The 20,283-nt window shown below is 41.7% G+C and overlaps 1 protein-coding gene across 4 annotated transcripts in view; it reads left to right on the top strand.

The window, feature by feature from the left end:
* Positions 1 to 20,283, top strand: part of KIDINS220 (kinase D interacting substrate 220) — a 306,588-nt gene that overhangs the window by 247,022 nt on the left and 39,283 nt on the right. For all 4 annotated transcript variants that reach the window (XM_033937373.1, XM_033937372.1, XM_033937370.1 and 1 more), the window contains exon 23: positions 14,995 to 15,173. In XM_033937373.1, the coding sequence (XP_033793264.1) occupies positions 14,995 to 15,173 (179 nt within the window). The remainder of the gene's footprint in view (positions 1 to 14,994; positions 15,174 to 20,283) is intronic.

The raw sequence follows: 20,283 nt of genomic DNA, 5'->3' as shown, positions 1-20,283 counted from the left end.
TTTTTTAGTTTGATTTCAGTGCTTAGAGCTACCATAGTCAAGGGTCCAGCTCTTCCTGTATGGTGGAGAAGCAGACTGAGGTCTGCAGCTAACACGCCAATCCCTCTGTGGTACCTATTGGTCAGTCTGCTCAGAGCTCAGGGTCCGTTCTCCTTGTAGCATTTCTCACCTACTGAATCACAGGGGCTTGAGCACAGGCTGTCATATATCCATAGGGGGCTCAGTAGGGTCTCACTGGGTGATGGCTGCGTTTCGCCTCCCCATTTTTTTGTTCGTGCGGGTTTGAGTCTGTCAGACACTGGTCAGACTGGCAGCCCGAAGATTTGGCACTGGAAGAGCAATCTGTTCGAGGTAGGCTGCAGCACATTTCCAGAACAGGTCACAGTGAGGAAAATTTGGGGGAGGGGAAGGAGGGCGCTAGTATGTAAAACCTATTTTTCTAGGTTTCTGTCTCTTCCCAGAGGTTCCCTACCTCTAAAATCCTATCTTATGGGACTCAGACCCATGTTGTCATCCTGTAAGACCTCCAGTGCAATAGGAATGGTATGCTGAACTGTAGGGTTGTCCACAAATGCTCGCAAGCATTCTGCAGAAGATGTCAATCACAGCTTTTCAGCTTCTCCTCCTTATCCCCAGCCTGTGCTGCCCTCTTCAGTTCTTCCTTCTGCAGGCGAGCATGAAGGAGTTCAGATCTGCTCCCTTTATTTCAGAGATCCTTTCAAGGTTCCAGACAGATTTTCTGGGTTCAGGTGGAACCAGGGTTCAAATTCCTGTTCCGCAGTGCCAGCCAAAAAGCCACAGTGATGCCATTTCTCACAACACTCCTCTGAAAATTGGAGGTCATCTCTTAAATTTTCTGGCCTGTTGGGCGGGGGGGGCGGTGTGGCGGTGTGAAAGCGCCATGAAGGTAAGGGGGGGTGAAAGCACCACGAAGGTAAGGGGCAGGGAGGGAGAAAGGGAGCTGATTCAACTCGGCGGAAACAGTAAGGAAGGCGGCAGTAAGGAGGGAAGGAGCGCGATAGGGACTGGGCCGGCTGTGCACCCCCCTAAGGCTGCACCCGGGGCAGACCTCCCCTCCTCCCCCCCCCCTCGCCACCCCCTTGGTACGCCATTGTGACAGGGGCTGCAGTTTTGGCACAAATGGATTTATTACCAAGTAGTTTGGAGTCTGAGTTGGATAATGATTCGGGCTTTGATGCAGAAAATGTAGCGGGCAGTAACGATGAGGGGGAAACGAGTGACGTTGACGATACTCAAGCATCAGAATCTGAAGAGACTGAGGAGGAGGGTGATGAATGGCGTAAAGTTGGAGCTTCTGGAAATAACTTTGTTCACTTTCAGTTTTCGGTTAGAAGACCTGGTTTCCAGCTGATTGACAATAATGTGCCGGAAGATGAGCTCGGATTTTCCAGTTGTTTTTCAAAGGACACACGGGATATAAAATTTTTGATAGCTATAGTATGCGTTGGGATCTGGGAAGGATCGATACGGTTTGGGTAGATCATTTATTTTTAAAATCCTATATGGTATCTTTACCCCTCTTATTCCTTTATCTTGGAACTAGTCATTAAGCCCGTTACATTAACGGGTGCTAGAATATATGTCTGTCTGTCTGTCTTTGTGTCTCTCTCCCTCCCACTGTCTCTCTCTCTCCCTGGCTCCCTTTCTCTGTCTTTCTGACCCTCTCCCTTCCCCTCCAGGTCCTTGTGCAGCAGTAGCAGTATGTATGCTCTTATCAGTAACGTGAAAATACATCTGCAAAGAATTCCATGTGATCGAGTCCCTGTGCAGCAGTAGCAGTATGTATGCTCTTATCTGTCACGTGAAAATACATCTGCAAAGAATTCCATGTGATCGAGCCAACGCCTTGAAAAGTAATCAAAAACATTCGGTTTCTCGTTTATGGCCATGTTCAGAATAACACCAATGTATGCTCTTATCTCATCTGTGTTCACGGCAGTCCATTTTTTCCATATAGATCTGTCTGATAGATCCAGTTTTTCAATGTAGGAATATGCATATTATATGAAACCGTGAGTGCAGGAACCGCGAATGGGGAGGGGGAAGTGTATAGTGATAATAAACAATCCATCAGCTGGGTAAACTTGTGCGGAGTTCCGCAGGGTTCTCCTCTATCCCCTACATTGTTTAACATTTACCTTGCCTCATTGGGGAACTTATTGCAAAGTTTAAAAGTTAAATTTTACATCTATGCATACGATATCATTATAGTTATTCTCCTTACAACCTTGACTTCTGAGACAAAGAATTATCTGTCATTTATTTTAAAGCAAATTGAATTATGGATGTCCGATTTCAAATTGAAATTCAACTCGGACAAAACCAAATTTTTTGGGGGGGCGAGCCCGAATGATCAAATTAAAGACTCATCGATTTTTCTGAATAGACAGGACTTCCTTATTGACTATTCCATAAAAATTCTGGGAGTGACCTTGGACCGACACCTTACTCTAGATGTTCACACGGATTTACTGGTTAGAAAATGCTTCTCGATATTATAGAAACTCAAAGCCATCAGAAAATACTTTTGACGCTGTATCATTGGGCAGAAATGTACACTCTCCCTTATGTGGAGTGGCTTAGTGGTTAGAAAGCTGCCTCAGCACTCTGAGGTTGTGAGCTTGATTCCCACTGCAGCTCCTTGTGACTATGACTTTTCTCCCTCTCTCCTCTCTCTCTCCTCTCTTTCTCTCCTCTCCTCTCCTCTCTCTTCTCTTTCTCTCTCTCTCTCTCTCTCTCTCTCTCGACATTCAGGCCCAAGACACAGCCTGCCTGTCTGATATTGCTACCCAGATGTCTCCCCACCATTTAAACCAGTGGTCTCAAACTCAAACTTTGCAGGGCCACATTTTGCATTTGTAGGTACTTGGAGGGCCTCAGAAAAAATAGCTAATGTCTTATTAAAGAAATTACAATTTTTCATGAGGAAAAACTCTTTATAGTTTATAAATCTTTCCTTTTGGCTAAGTCTTAATACTAATATTGTAATTTATAGCTAAAGAGACATATGATCAAGAAACTATTTTATGTTACTTTTGTGATTATGATAAACATACCAAGGGGTCTTCAAATAGTACCTGGCGGGCCACATGTGGCCCCCAGGCCGCGTGTTTGAGACCACTGAATTAAACATATATTCCTCTAGTGTTGCTATGCCCATGCTACCCCATCTCCTCAGATCACATCATTGATTCCCTCTCTGTTTCCGCACAGAATTCAGATTCCCCTTACTGACCTACAAATGTACTCACTCCTCAGTATCTCTCCCTATACTCTTCCCCAGGAACTCTGCTCATCGGTTAAGTCTCTCTTATCTGTACCCTTCTCCTCTACGGCCAACTCCAGATTCCGTCCCTTCTACTTTGCTGCACCATATGCCTGGAACAAACTACGTGACTCCTTTCGTCAAGCTTCATCTCTGCCAGTGTTCATGCTCAAAACATACTCTTTGAAGCTGCTTTCAATTCTTAACTCCAGCCCATCTGCTAAGGTCTTATCATTAGTGCTGCTCGAGTCACGATTCGAATCAGTTCACTGATTCACTTCGGGTGAATTGATTTGAATCGATTTAAAATTAAAAAAAAATTTACTTCCCGATTCGGACCCTCCCCCCTCGCCCCCTAAAGCAGGAGCAGCAGCGTTGCTCTTGCTGGCCGGCTGCTGCCGCACCTGCTTTAGAGAGCGAAGGGTTTCCCACCCTGGCGTCCGGATTCCCCCCTGGCCTCCCCGCGATTTTGCCTCTGACGTCAGAGGAGGGGTGAGACTGCAGCAGAGGAAACAGCTAAAAGCAGTTTGCAAAGACGCTATAACCGAGATCTTCTGTACAGGCTTCAATTAGAAGGTAAACGGTCCTGGGGGGGGGGAACAGGCCTTCAAGGGGGGGTACAGGCCTTTAAGGTGGGGGAACAGGCCTTTAAGGGGTGGGACAGGCCAGGGATGGTGGCATAGGCCTTCAGGGGGGACAGGCCTTCAAAGCAGGGACAAGCCAGGGATGGTGGCATAGGCCTTCAGTGGGGACAGGCCTTTAAGGGAGGGACAAGCCTTCAAGGGGGGGGACAGACCTTCAAAGCAGGGACAGGCCAGGGATGGTGGCATAGGCCTTTAAGGGGGGGCAGGCCTTCAAGGGGGGGGGGGACAGGCCTTCAGGAATGGGGGGGGGGGACAGGCCTTCAGGGGGAGGTGCAGGCCTTCAGCGGGGACAGACCTTCTGGGCGGAGGGCCCTGGTATAGAAGTACATGGAGGGAGGGAGGGAAGGGGGGTTCAAAGAGACGTGCATATGCCGGACTTTGGGTGGGAAGAAATAATGGGTCTAAAAATAGAGGAGAGGGTGAGAGATGATGGACAATGGGATTTAGGGAGGGAAGGAACAGAAAGGGAGGACACAAGGGATGTTGTGGAGGGGGGAGATAGAGATGCTGGATAGTAGGGTGTTTGGGAAAAGAAAGGGAGAGATGGTGGACCCTGGGGTGGTGGGGAAGGAGGGAGAGATGCTGGATGAAGATGAAAAAAAAAAAGAAAGATGCCAGACCTCTGGGGGAGTGAAGGGAAACGGAAGGGGAGGACAGAGATGGCAGATGGATGGTTATCACGGAGAAAAAAGAAAGAAGGAGACCCTGGCAAGCAAGATATCAGAAGATAACCAGATCCTGGGACCAACAAGATTTGAATAATGGCCAGACAACAAAAGGTAGAAAAACTAATTATATTTTCCATTTTGTGATTACAATTTGTCAGATTTGAAATGTGTATCCTGCCAGAGCTGGTGTTAGACCTCAAACATGAGCTAGGATTTAACAGAGAGAGGAAAAGTCTTTTTTGTTTGTTTATTTTGTTTACACCACAGCACCAGAGTGTTTAGGAGAAGACAAAGGGGGTGAAGAGGCTACAAAATAAACCCACCAGGATGTTTGAAAAAAACAACAACAACAAATGCCCAATTGGGCAGGAAAATCGAATCGAAAAACCAATTCAATAAGCTGAATCGAATCAAAAATTTTTTTCCTGAATCAGGCAGCACTACTTATCATCCCTCTGTAATTTCCCACCTGAGCACTGTGTATAAAAGCACACATTTTGTTCAGTTTGTCTGTCATAACTAGATTGTAAGCTCTTTCGAGCAGGGATCGTCTCTTCCATGTTCGGCATACAACGCTGTGTATGCCTGGTAGCACTATAAAAATGATAAATAGTAGTAGTAATGTATTCAGTTTTAGGTGAAGTGTTCATGGTGGGTTTAAAGTGCTAAACTACAGCACAATTTTACGTTCTGATTGTTGCATTCCTTGCACGGAGTTATAGTTCGGGAAATAGCATTAACAATGGTTGTAGTCTTTAGGCCCTACCCAGAGTGGCGTGCTGATAAGGCAAGAAGGGCTCATAAATTTCAGTAAAAAATGTGAAAATGCTTTATTAGCCTATAAAATCTAGGCAGGGGTGCACAACTCTGGCTTTTGAGGGTCATAATCCAGTCAGGTTTTCAGGATTTCCCCAGTGAATTTGCATGAGATCTCTTTGCCTGCACTGCTTCCATTGTATGCATATTGATCTCATGCATATTCATTTGGGAAATCTTGAAAACCTGGCCTGGCGAGGGCCGAAGTTGGGCACCCCTGATAGAGGGTAGTTTGTTCGGAAGCTTTGTACCTGTGCAGTAGAATGTACCAAATAGCTAATGTTTTAGCCAGGTAGACTGAAATGTTGGTTCAGATTTATATTCAGTAGGTTTCTAATATTATATCTTAGATGCCACTTAAGTTCTCAATACCTATATGACTTTGACAAACCTGGTTACAGTTGTGCCTTTCCTTACTGCATTTTGCATTATGTGTTATGAGCAGTCGGAGCAGAGATTCTTCCTACATTCCTCCAGGGTCCATTTTTGTCTAGCTCATATACAAATTGAAGCCATTCCAGAGTATATGTGCATGCCTTAGCAGTTTTGCATCTTAGTAAGTACTTTCTCCTTCCTCAGAAAATGAATTCACTAATTATTCTTTATAAGGTCAAAATGTTAAATTCCTTTTAAAAGAAGAAATGCTAATTTCCTACCAACTCATATTATACAATTGACTGTATTTATTGCTAGTTGAATCGAATATCTGTAGTGACTTTTACACAGAAAGCTTCCTAGGACCTGCTGTAAATATATGTCAACAGCTGGTAAATCTACTCACTAAAATCTTTGTACCACTTCACGTGCTTCAAGTGACTGTAATTTCTAGCTAGCTGGTTCTCTTTGTGCTGTTGCTTTTATTAATATAAGACACTGGTTCCTTTGGGTAATACTTATCACATGATGGTATTCTGGTTTTCTGTTTATGCACACACATCTACATGAAAAACAAGTGCTCCTTTTAATGATTTCAAAGGTTATTGTTCATGGGGTTGAATTCAGATATGCTTCCTGGAGGCTGTTTGAGATAGGAAAGGCATTGTAATATCTCTAGCACAGTGTGTAGGCGTCCTGGAAAACAGTTAAGTGATGATCTTATACAAACTAATACCTTTTGCTTAATTACACAGGTCACATTTCAGACAAAATGGATCATAATACTGAACAAACTAGAAAGTGGAATCTTCAGACACTGTTAACATAGAAACATAGGCCTTATGGTTTTTATCTGCCTTCATTTTTCTATCTAGTGTGCCCAACTATCTACTATCCCCTCCTCTCTCTTAGAGATCCAACGTACTTGTCCCCAAGCTATCTTGAATTCAGATACACTCTTCATCTCCACCTCCTCCACCAGGCGGCCATTTTAAGTATTCACCACCCTTTCCAAAGGGAGAAGCAAGTAGCCTTCCCAAAAATTACAGACCAATACACTACTAATGAATCTATTCTGACCAGATGGAACTAAGTATTTGGTATTGCCAATTAGTATTAATTGACAATACAAATTGTCATGCAATTGTTATTAATTAATAATATTCCAAATTATCACCAATACTCACTTAAACTATATCTGCTAATTACCGGTAAGTTTAGCAGATGTAGTTTGAGTGAGTATTGGTGATAATCTGAAATAGTAAGTGATATCACCAAATTTAAGGAGTATTTTCCCTCAGTAATCAGTTGATTAATTAATAATAGTCATCAATTAATTATTGTTATGTCATTGAGGCCATTAATTTGAAATTGAATTTTTTGTATTATGAGAAACTTTATGTCTGTTTTAAATTCTGTTATACTTGTTATAGACTGTATGTATTATGTACTCTGCTTAGAATGGTGAAATAATGTAAATTATAAATACTGGAAATAAAAAATAAATAAAATCTAATGTCTTATGCCATATATAATAATGTGGATGCCATATGATTAGTACCGCAGAACTGTAAACTGTAGTCAATAGTTATCCAATCCAATCCTTAGACTTATATACTGGATCGTCCCTGATATAGGGCTCGACCCAGTTTACAGATTAGATACTTAAAACATAGGGCTACCAATATTAATAAAGGATTACAAAATGAAAACTTCATTATTTAAGACTAGTGTTTAAGCCCGTTACATTAACGGGTGCTAGAATAGATTTGTCTGATCCAGTATGGCTATTCTTCTTATGTCTTACCCCCATATTCAGGCTCCCATTTCCCCTTTCACCTTCCCTATTTCCACCAACTTAAAAATCTGTCCCCTTTCTCTGTCCTTCACCTCCATAGAACTCCCTCTCCTTTCCCCATCAACCTTCACTTATTCTTCCAGCTCCTATCTTCAGCCCCTTTCTCTCACATGCCCTCTTTTTAGCCCCCAGCTTCAGTCCCAGACCTTTTCTCTCACATGTCCCCTTTTGTAGCCCCCTTCTCCCACCTTCCCCTTTTTTCATCCCCAGCTCCCTTCTCTCACACATTCCCTTTTTATAGCCCCCAACCACAACTCCATTCTCATACCTGCTCTTTCAGCCCTCAGTTCTAGCCCCAGTCTCCTTATCACACTTGTCTTCTTTCTCAGCCCCCAAATCCAGATTCATACCCCCTTCTCTCACAACTCACCTTTTGCAGTCCCAAGCTCCAGCCCTCTTCTCCGAACTGTCTTCTTTTAATAGCTTCCTACACCAGGTCCTTTTCCCAAGAACCCCCCTTTAAAGTCTCCTTCCCTCACATGTCCTCTATTTTCAGCCCCAGCTTCAAACCCCTTTTAAGCCCCTACCCAGCCCCCTTCGCCCATCTTTTCCCTTTCAGCTCCCAGCCCCAGCCCCCTTTTCCCATCTTTTCCCTTTCAGCCCCAGCCCCCTTTTCTCACATGTCTCTTTTGCAGCCTCCTTCTCACCCATATCCCCTTTTCTGCCCCCAGCCCCCTTCTCTTACACATCCCCATTGTCAGCTCCCAGCTCCTTTCTCTAATATGTTCCCTTTTAATAATACCGACCCAAGCTCCAGCCCCTTTCTCCCACCTACCCCTTTTTTTCAGCCCCTCGTTCTCTTCTCCTATTTGACCCCTTTTGCCTCTGAAGTGTGGCTTGGATCCTGATCCATTCCCAAGAAACCCCCTTTAAAGCCTCCTTCCCTCACATGTCCCCTATTTTCAGCCCCAGCTCCAAACCCCTTTTTAGGCACCCACAGCCCCCTTCTCCCATCTTTTCCCTTTCATCTTCCAGCCCCAGCCCCCTTGTCTCACATGTCCCTTTTGTAGCCTCCTTCCCCTTTTCTACCCCCTATCCCCAGCCCAACCTACCATATAGATCTCTGCACACATTTATTGTTCATGTGTGCAGAGACCTGTATGGTATCTTCAAACAAACTTAGAATACTTGGATGAAGTGATTTACCCAAGTAATTGATCCTTTCAAGGAAGACTCCTGAGGCAGGCCATATTGGCCAAAACACGTGCATGTCGAGCCACCACATGTTTTTACATTTTATAAATAAACTGCACACCAACATTACTACGTATCTCCACTGTGGTTTGTTCATGTCGACGATGTGTGATTGGCATGCAATCAGTGGCCGCTTTTAAGGCAGCCACCGGTATCAGCGCCGGTTTAAGAATCTTGGCCTTAACCATTTAGTACTGCTGAAAATAACTGGTTAGCACCAAGCTGGTGCATTCAAATAACATCACCCACTTGGTATCTTATCAATCCTGCTATCTACAAAAACATTTACTTCAGGTGAACGATGTTGGTTTGCTTTATTCAACAAAAATATTAAACTTGATCTCCTTGAGATTCTGTCTTCAACTAAAGATTCATTCTGTTAATCAATCTCTCCTATCGCAGAGAAGAATACTTCCTGCAATCCAGCTGTGATGATGTAGGGTAGCAATGTTAAAAAAAATTTTGTTTCTTTTTTAAAAATTTTGAAAGATGGATCTTTCACAGATGCTGGTGCTTTATATCCACAGGTTTTACAGCCAATTATTTAATGGGAAAAATAGATCTTTTCCTACTATTATTCAATCATTCATTAAAAAAAAAATCTTTTAGTCTGAGGAATGGAAGCACATGTGATTTTACAGGCCAAAGCCAAAATATTAGCATTTACATAAATATCTCTCATGACAAAATATTTTTATGTATTGAGCTGAAACAGTTATAATAGACTTGCATCCATGTATGAGCTGTAAGCTATAGGCTTGTTAATAGCAGTATTGTTTGTCATGTTCTGAACACTATTCACATTCAGACTGGCAAAGCTGACATTAACATTTAGCTGATTTGATTCATGTGACTTGTCAGCTGTGCATTATTCAGAACTTTATTGCCTTTTCTTTAGGTACTTTGTTCTGTAATGGTAAAAAGTATTTCAGTGAAGGGCTTTAACTCTTGAAGACTTCACTTTGTCTTCCTGAAAGTGACTTTTGGTTGCAAGATGTCAATGTAGCATTAAGATGTGATTTTAAAGGAGGCCTTGACAATTTTTCTTTGAGTTTAGGAACCACCCCAAAAGCTTTGGAACCAGCAGCTGAGACCTTTCCCCTATGTTGTGGCTGTGAAGAGAGATCGCCAATGAGCTCTGCTGCAGCTGTTTCAGGGCCTGATTTACTAAGGTTCTTCTATTCTGTGCCTAAGGGAAAAGAAAACTTAGAAAGCAGGCAAATCATAATGGTTTACAACCTCAATATTATGAAATAGAAAATAATTCCATATAATATAGGAAAATACTGTATACATAAAGTAGTAGTATACCTAAGATCCATATAATATCCATTCATATTATATTAATGTGCCTAAAATTTATTTATTTATTTAATTTATATTCCCTCCTCCCAGAAGAGCTCAGAACTGGCTACAAGTTTATATATATAATTAAACATAACTGAGTAAACATCATAAAACATAAGAGTATAGTAATGTAGAGCATAACAGTACATTCTGGAACATGACAGGATAGGACAATACATAGGAGAGCACAATAGTATTCAAAAAGCATGGCAGTATTTAATGGGATATGATAGGGCAAGAACTCATACAGTGGTGGTGGTGATATGAGTTTGGTATGACATTGCGGTAACTAATAGAATTTGACAATACATTATAGTGCCTGACAGTGCGAAGCATAGTGAGGCAGCACATAATAGAGCATGACAGTGGATTATAATTCATGACAGTGATACAGCAGATAATGACATGGTACGGCAGATAATGGCAGGAACGTAATTACATGGCCAGGTAGGACAATACATAACTGTAAATGGTAATATAGCATGGAAAGTCTGGCAAAGGGTAGAAGTATCAGCAATGACAGTATGTGGCATAGCAGGTTATATGTAACAGCGCATTAGAGATGTGTTAAGCATGATATTGTATGGAGTGTGTGGCAGGGCATGGTAGTATCAGTGATGTTTGATTTTGTTGGGTAGACAGTGGTATTTAGACTGGAGCTATTTTATTGAGGAAGAGGTGAGTTTTTATTGCCTTCCTGAAGTTCAGTAGTCCTTCTAATGATCTGATGTGCAGTGGTAATTGGTTCCAGAGGTGTGGTAGATAGTGTGAGTAAGATCTTCTCCGGGCTTTCTCAAGGCAGAGGGAGCATCCTGAAGGTGTACAAAGTCTTTTTTCTTCTTGCACGTGAAGTTGCTGGTTTGGAGTATAAGGTGGTAGTTTGGAGGCCATATGGGTTGGTGTGTGGAAGACTTTGTAGGCCATTGCCAGGCTCTTGAATGTACATCATTTGTTGATAGGTAGCCAGTGAGTGCTGGGGTGATTGGATCATGTATGTTGAGGTTTTTTTAGGAGGCAAATGGAGGCATTTTGTACTCGTAGTCGATGGAGATTTTTTGAAGCGAGACTATTTAGTAGTGTGTTGCAATAGTCCATGCGAGAGAGGACAAAGGCATAGAGTAGCTGCAAGAAGTCCGGTTCTGAAAAATATCTTCTGATTTTTTTGGAGTTTCCAGAAGTAGTAGAATGAGATAGATACCACTTGAGAGAGATGGTCATAGAGTGATAAATGAGTCAAGTGTAGCTCCTAGGCTGCATACCTGGTCTTTGGCAGTTAGGGTGGTGGATTCCCAGAAGATCAGAGGACGAATGAGCTTGGGGTTATCTTTCCATATCAGAAGAGTTCAGTTTTTGTGGCGTTTAATTGGAGCTTGTTTTGAGTCATCCAGCTCTTTACTTCTGTAAGGCGGTTGTGTAGTTTGGATATTTGGATGTCTCGGTTTGAACCTAGCAGCAGGTATAGTTGTATGTCATCCGCAAAGGAGTGGATCTTTATCTGGTATTTTAAGACAGTATTATTACTGGTCTGATATAGAGGATGAAGAGTAAAGGAGCTAGGAGGGCACTTTGTGGCACTCCATATTTTATTGATTTTTGGTTGTGATAGAACAGATCTTAGCAGAACACTTTGGTTATTTGACTTAGGAATGTAATGTAATGTAATTTATTTCTTATATACCGCTACATTCGTTAGGTTCTAAGCAGTTTGAAGAAAATATACATTAAGATTATAAATGAGAAGTAAGAAGGTACTTAAAAATTCCCTTACTGTCCCGAAGGCTCACAATCTAACTAAAGTACCTGGAAATTAATAAAGAAGAGAAAATAAAGATGGTTGAAAAAAGAAAAATTCTATGTGAATTTATAGGATGGAAATTAAACTGACAGTGAAGAACTGTATGAAAAATACATATGGAATTCAGTTAGAGAGGGTAGGTTACAATCTATTTATGGTATTTGTTTAATTGGAAGGTGTTAAGGTGGGTAATTTGGGGGAAGGTTATCTGAAGGTAGGTGAATCTTCTGGAGGTAAAAGAGGAGGGGTTAAGATATTTGGATGAATTTTTTGAAAAGCAGGGTTTTGATTTCTTTTCTGAATGTTTTGAAGTTGTCTGATATTGTCATAAGAATGATGAGAACCAGTGGATTTCGTGGATTTTAATATCTGTGGATCTGGAAAGGAGGCGGGGATGATCGATGGTATCACATTCGGCACTGAGATCTAGAAGAACCAATTATATCCTTTGTCTAGCAAGCTGTTGTTTTCTGCAGATTCAAATCTAATTGATGAGCGTATAGCCAGTAAATCAGGTACTTATGGACTGATGCAGAAAGCTACTGTGGGCAGAAGGGTACTATTAGTGAGAGGTATGAACCCACATGATGCATGGATTTAGTTTGCACAGTAGACTTTGACACACAGCATATGGTAACCAGGCTATTCTGCTTACATAGCTGATTTTAAGCCAAGCAAATGAGTTTTACTGTGAGATTTGAGATGGCACAGAAAAGCTATTAGCTGTCCCCTGGCACCCCAGTTTCTTGATTTCCACCCCCCTCCCAACATACACACGACCCCTGATCCTTCAGATCTCCTCACAAAATTTTGGCATCATGATCCATCAGCCCCTGACTACCCCCATTCCCCCCAATAAATATCCCTGTTGTCTACCAAACCCCAGTTCCCCTGAAATCCCTTTCCCCTCTCCATGTATCCTTAAGAGGCAAGCGTAATGCCCACGTGCATCTGCCTCTGCCCTGCCATCTTAGAAAATGCTCTCAGTGCAAACAACCCAAAGGGTATATCGAAAGAATGATCAAAAGCGTAGAACTCTATGCAATAATTAAGGAAAATGAGTGGCAACCAGGGCCCCAACAAATTATGAATATGCAATTTCCAAATTATAAATTTTTGTGATGAGTGTACCCTCAGTGCATTAGTAAAAGCTAATGGGACACTGGATGAACCAACATTCCAGGCTTAAACAATTCAAGTGAGCTCTTTTTAAAGCCCTGCTGCGCACCATCATGGGCGTACACCATGTGCAATAAATTGTGAAATGTAACACACTAAAAGTGACAGTGTTCATTTTTCAAACAAAACTTTCAACTTGGTCCCATGTTGTTTTTACAAAATTAAGTGCTTAAAACTGACATATTTTAAAGGTACTTATCTCAGGCTTTTCCTCATGCGTTTTCTAAATTCCATCAGTTGGCACCTCTGTTTTCCAGTTAAGTTCCTGGCTTTGCTCTTTCCAGGTTACTCGGAACTTAACTGGAAAACAGAGGTGCCAATTGATGGAATTTTGAAAACGCATGGTTGGGGAAGGACATTTGGTATATTACTCAACCCTCTTGGGCTGAGAGTTCTCTTGTGCCTCTGGTGGATAGCTTTAAAGTTGCAGTTTGGCCTTCTCTCCATTCCTTTGTTCGACACTACCGTGTGGCTGTTCAGGCACATCGGGACACGGTGTTCAGTGAGCATGTTCTTGTGGTGGTCCTTCGGGAGTCCCACTCATGATGGGTACTGTTTTGGTACGTCCCATCCATTCTATGCCGGTCTGGAGGGATGATAAAGAAGGAGAAATTAGGTTCTTACCTGCTAATTTCTTTCCTTTTAATCCCTCCAGACCGGCACAGACCCCCCCTCCCCCCACCATGTCATTTTATTCAGTGTTTTTCATGAAGACTACGGCTTTTTCTGCAGTATCTTATTATTATTGTTTTTGGGGGGAGTACCATAAGAGCAGCAGCATTTGGTTTGACTGGTTTAGCTGGCAAACTGTGGGGACACCTTGAAGGTTCTTGTTCTAATTGGTATCCAGCAGTGTTTCCCTGTCCGATCCGGACAACTACTTTGCCTTCTCCATATGTTAGTGGAGTTGATGTGTTTTTAGTTCACAGTTATTTAGTACTTAGTTCCTACTTGGCTATTTGTCAGACTGATTGTACTACTTGTACTACTGCTAAAAGTCAATGTGTTCTCGGTCTCTATCTGCTGGTAGAGGAGCGTAAACCCATGTATTCTGTGCCGATCTGGAGGGACTAAAAGAGAGAAAATTAGCAGGTAAGAACCTAATTTCTCCATATCTGGTAGACATTCCTCTTTGAGATATAGGGCTCCTTTTACAAAGGTGCGCTAGCATTTTTAGCGCACGTACAAGATTAGCACGCGTTAGCCGAAAAATTACCACCTGCTTAAAAGGAGGCGGTAGCGGCTAGTGTGCGCGGCACTTTAGCATGCGCTAAGCACGCGCTAAAACCGCTAGCGCACCTTTGTAAAAGGAGCCCATAATATCAGAAATTTATAGTTTCCAAAATTTCCTATGTTTAAGAATTTAAAATCAATTAAGCAGCTTTCTTCTTCCGTTCAATATCATATGGTTGAGTTATGGAATTATCTTCCAATTACTATAAGATCTTGTTGTAATTATTTTAGATTCCAATGGATTTTAAAAACTTGATTATTTTGTAGAATAGTTGATATTTAATTTGCAATGTACTTATTATAATACTTTGTAATTCCTGGATGAATTGATGCAGCTCTTATTCTATGGAATCTGTCCTAGAACTGTCTAGTTTAACTGTCTTGACTAGATTGTAAGCTCTTTTGACTGTCTCTTCTGTATTTTGATGTACAGTGCTGCTTATGTCTAATAGCGCTATAAAAATGATTAGTAGTAGTAGTATAGGCGATATATAAATATTGCCATAGTATTATATAACAATCAATGCAAAGGGCCAATTTGATCTTATTTATATTGTACATGATTTATTTAATATTATCTTCTGAAATTTTCCTTTTAGAATATCAAAAAATATCCCAACGACAAAAGATATTGAGCCACTGCTTGAAATTGATGGTGACATAAGGAACTTTGAAGTATTTCTATCTTCACGAACACCAGTATTAGTAGCACGAGATGTAAAAACCTTCTTACCATGTACTGTCAACCTTGATCCCAAACTGAGAGAAATAATTGCAGGTAAGCATGTTTTAAATGTATCTGAAGTCTGCCAACTTGGTGCATAGTACTTTAAAAAAGATATTCAGTATTTTTCATTCTGATCAAAGCAAGATGTTAGCTGGGAAGATGATATCCCAAGCAAAGCAAGATGCAAATTGAACCAGTCTTTTTGAATATGGATGTGATGAGTTTTTAAGGCCATGTTCAAGAAAGAATTCCTCAATTTTTTTAGGAACTAGCAAGCCTCAAAGGTATTTATATGAAACAGTTTTGACTCCAGCACTCCTGTCTTCTTTCCCTTTTGTTTTATCTTACTCAATAAAAGAATTCAGCAGATTCAGAGTGGCAAAATGGCTGCAACTTTAGATAACCTTGCAGGAGAAGCTAACTGCTTAAGATTTATATCCTCCCCCTTCTTATTCTTAGAGAAAAGCTGTTCTACTGTCCACACAGTACACAAGGCCTCTGTTTATAGCAAGGCTTCGGCCACCATTGCTCTTGAGCAAGGCAGACTACCCCAATAGCGGGGTTCTGAACAACTTTATGCAGGCTAGTCTTCCAGCTATAGCTAAATAATATCTTTGGATTCCTCCTCTGTTGCTTACTTTCCAGCTTGAACACATTGCTTTGTCATAAATTTGTAACCAAATCATGGTCCCCACATGCAATGTTACCTTACTGGGTACTCATATTTAATATATAACAAGGCACAGATCTAACTATCAGCCTATCATCCATAGATAACATAACTACAATATGCAAATATATTACTATTTTTTTAGTTTCCATATGCTGAGGAAAGTGAGATCCTACTTCCACCAACAACATTTTGCTGTCCTCATACAATCACTCATTCTTTCGAGGTTGGATTATTGTAATTCGGTCTATATAAGTCTAACCAAGAAAAGTCTTCAAAGACTTCAACAGATCCAGAATATTGCAGCTAGGTTGATCTTTGCAAAAAGCAAATATGATCATGTTTCCCCGCTTTTGTTAAAACTTCACTGGCTCCCAGTCATCTTTAAGGTTTATTTTAAATGTGTCTGCCTAACATTTAAGATCTTGCATGGCACTCTTCCCCCTTTAATTCCTCTATCCTGGAACTCTGTGAGACCTGATATTACCAGATCTATCCAAAAGCTTAAATTATCTTTCCCCTCGTTAAAAGGCGTTATCTATATCAGAAAATTAGGAAAATCTTTCTACTTTAAAATTACTGAGCTTTGGAATAAATTTGGGCTCTTTCCAATTATTTCAAAACATCTGAAAACGTGGCTATTTTCAAAAATGTAATTTCCGCTGCTCTCTATATAACCACTAATTCTTATTATATTTTCCTTTCTTAAACTCTTGTAAACCGTGTTGAGCTCTATCCTTATAGAGAAGATGCGATATATAAGCTTAATGTTTAGTTTAGTTTCTATATTCTACTTAAAATAAATTGTTAAATAATAGAGAGGGTCAGTGGCGTAGCCAGATAGCCAATTTTGGGTGGGCAAAAAATTTCTCTCTGCCCCTCCAGCTCAAAGTATAAATACTTTAGCTCATGAGAATCCCCAAGCTCTGTCAGCTGAGAATTTCCTCTGAAGACAGCCAGAACTCCCTTTACCAAGCTTATCAGTCAGCAATAGCAACTCCTTGAGCGATAAGAAGTTTGATATATTTTTGTGAGAATTGACCTGCATGCTGCATGGAATGGGGAATGGATTTCACTGAGGAAAGAAGTAATGATGGTTTCAGTACTGAACTAGAGAATGACATGGTGACTGTTATCCACGGCTAGCCGCAGGTAATCCGCAGGGAAAAAAAATAACTGGTTGTTGTGGATACGAAGACAAGACCATTCACCGCCCCGCAGGTGTGGGTTTTTTTTATTTATTTATTTTTCCACCCGCAATTGAGAGGGAGAGTGCGAGGTTGGGGAGCTGTTGGACCTGTGGTAGGGAGGGAGGGGGGCTGCTGGACGCATGAGGGGGGGGGCTGTTGCTTCACCCGCAAAGAGGGGAGGGAGTTGCTTGGGCTGCTGGACCGGATGGAGCTGAAGGGAAGGGAGACAGTTGCTGGATCTGGTCTTGGGATTGGGGGGAAGGGAAACAGGGTGGAATGGAACTGAAAGGAAGGGAGAGGTGCCAGACCCACACCTGGGCGCTGAAGGGAGGGGATAGAGGTGTTGGACCCATGGGAAGGGGGCTAGAGAGAAGGGAGAGAGGTACAGGATCTGCAGAGAGGAAGAGAGAAAATCTGAACCAAGGAGATGAAGGAAGAGTGAGTGAAATATTGAACCTCAACTACCTTGAGTGAAGGACCATCATGTGCTCAACAGATAATGAAAGTTGATCAAATACAACTTTCTCAGTTAACATTGACAGAAAAAAGATATTAGAAATAGAGAATGACATAGGGACAAATTTGTCCCTGTCCCCACAGGAACTCAATTTCACCATCCTGTCTCCGCAAGTTTTGTTGTTGTCCATGCCCCATTCCTTTAAGCTCTGCCTTAACCACACAAGCATCGAGCACTTATGATTTTAAAGTGTTTGAGGCTTGTGTAGATGAGGACAGAACTTCCAGGAATGGGGCAGGGACAGGAAAATAACTCAACAGGATGGAAAAATGAGTTCCCGCGGGATGGGGAAAAATTCATCCCTGTGTCACTCTCTAATTAGAAATCATGTATAGTTTGCAGGGTCTATGACTAGGATAGGAATGGAGTAACAGAGCACCAGCATGCTTAACTACCCTTGTAGTAGCTCTGATCACCATGGAGATGCTATAAGAAAAACAGAAAATTTGAAAATTAATGAATTTTCTTCTAAAGATGTATGTTGCTATAGATATGCCCTGCATATACACAGGGCATAACAGCTCAATTTTAAACAAATAGCCAATAGGTTAAAGCAGCACTTTAAAACAGTGACATTGAGATACTGTAAGATGTTAGCAGATGATAAAACCAGACTACTGTATATTTCAAGCATATATTGCAAAGAAACTACTAGAGTTTTCTGCCTTCATTTCTGTTTCAGTTTAATGCAGATGCACTCCTGAAATTCTGTGTTTATTTTTGTTTCTAGTTTAACCAGGGCACCCTGTCTAGGCTTTGTTGTATCTATCTTTATCTTTGTGAAATGATAGTTTAGAGAGAGTCATTTGTGGTGAAAATGTAGGCTGGATTACTCCCTTCACCTGATTTGAGGACTATGCTTAAGTGTACTGGGTAAACAACCTCCATACCATCAGACAGAACCTTTCCCATACTTTGTGTTTTGGAACTGTCTTACCATAGAAAGTGATAATTAACCTGTGGTAAAATGGGTGGAGGGATTCTGTCTTGGCAGTGGAGAAATTGTTTCATATATTTGGTTTAAAAATTATAATTAAAAAAAAAAATTGGTTGATAGTCAAATGTAGGCTTATAATCAGAGTGCTGATCTCCATATACTTAAATAGAACATGTTTTAGCTCTTTAGAGAATGTCAAGATATTTTTATAGAAAGTGACAAGTACACAAAAGGGGACTATTTTCTTGCTATACTGCAATGCCTATGGTCAAAGTGGTGTTCAACCTAAAATCAAAAGTCAGAAAAGAACTCCAGTGTTTTTGTTTAAAGATAGGGTAGCGCACACTCATTCAAAAGGAAAGGGTTTTGTGCTCTCACCACTAGTACTGCCCAATTCGCCAATTTGAATTGATTCACTTCAGTGACTCAATTCGTTGTCTGAGAAAATTGGACTCTCTGATTCAGTGACTAACATTCCCAACCCAGAACACCCCAGTGAGATTTTTCTACCTCTTTGTTTCATATCTCCCTTCCTCTCCTCCACCCCAATTCTTCCTCTCTCCTCCCATGTGCAGCAGATTTCCATCCCTACCTCCCTCCCATCACCCTGTGAAGAAGCACCCCACTGATCCACAGTTGAGAACTGACATACCTCCAAGGCCTCCTAAAGCAGTGGCAGCACTCTGAACGGGCTGCTTCGTGGTCTGGCCCGCCAGGGCCTATCCTCTGCCGCATCACTGATCACATCATCAGTGACACAGTAGAGGGAAACTCTAGTGGGGCAGGCCACAAAGTAGTCTGTTTAGAGTGCTGACGCTGGTTTAGGAGGCCTTGGATATTTGTCAGGTCTCAACCGTGGGATAATGGATGGGGTGCTGCTGCATCCCTTCCATCCATCCCTCCTGGCCTCTCGCCCCCCACCCCCTACAAGATCAATAAACAACAGCCACTGATTCTTGTTCAGAAGCAAACAAAAAGCCAAAAACAGATGGCTCAAAGAAAAGTGAAGATCAGTTTTCTTCTTTTCAACTCAACAAAAAAAGTTCAGTTCCTGAGCACTGGCTCTCCTCAGGGCCAACAAACATACTGTGCTCTAAGCCTGCTCCTTGGCAGGATAAACTCTTACAAAAAAACTCAAAATGCTAAGCTCAGTTCTTAGCACTACTTATAGTCCTTATTCTGAAGCCTCCAATAGATTCAGGTAACACTGCTGGGTCAATTAGGAGTGTCTCCAGGTTTGTTTTAAATTAATAGCTTTTAAAGTAGCTATCCAAAATCCCTTCCCAGGATCTTAACAAACCTCACCCCACAAAAGGAGAGCTCCTAGCTCCAGGTGATTAAACACAAAACATTGCAGTGCTCAAACAAGAAAGTCCCAACAAAGCAAAAACAAAACCAACAGTATCCAAAACACACACTCACTGTTGATTGCAGGTCCTTATTAAACTCCTCAGGAAGGCTCTCTTATTCACCTCCCACAACGTGGCTTTCTTCACAGCATTCAAATCCCAAACTTTTCCAGAGTCCAGTTACCAGCCTTTACCTCTGCCAGGACTTGGGGAGTCCTGCTGGAAGAGACCTGATCCTTCCCCTGACTTACCTCCCTGTCTCTCAGCTGGCTGTCTTTTCTAGTATAGACCACACCCTGCACTAGCCAAATCTGCAGGAATTACCTCAGCCCTTGGGCTCCCCCTGGTGGCAACCTAGATAGCTACACCTGCAGAGCACCTAAGTCCCCGGGCTCCCTCTGGTGGAAAGACAGGAAAACAACATGACCAAGGCAGCGCAGAGCCTGCTTGGTCACAATTAGAGAATGACACGGCGACAAAATTCATCACCGTTCCCGT

This window comes from Geotrypetes seraphini, chromosome 3 (genome assembly GCF_902459505.1).
Source record: "Geotrypetes seraphini chromosome 3, aGeoSer1.1, whole genome shotgun sequence".
NCBI lineage: Eukaryota > Metazoa > Chordata > Amphibia > Gymnophiona > Dermophiidae > Geotrypetes > Geotrypetes seraphini.
The sequence above is the reverse complement of the archived record's forward strand: the minus strand, read 5'-3'. Positions and strand labels throughout refer to the sequence as shown.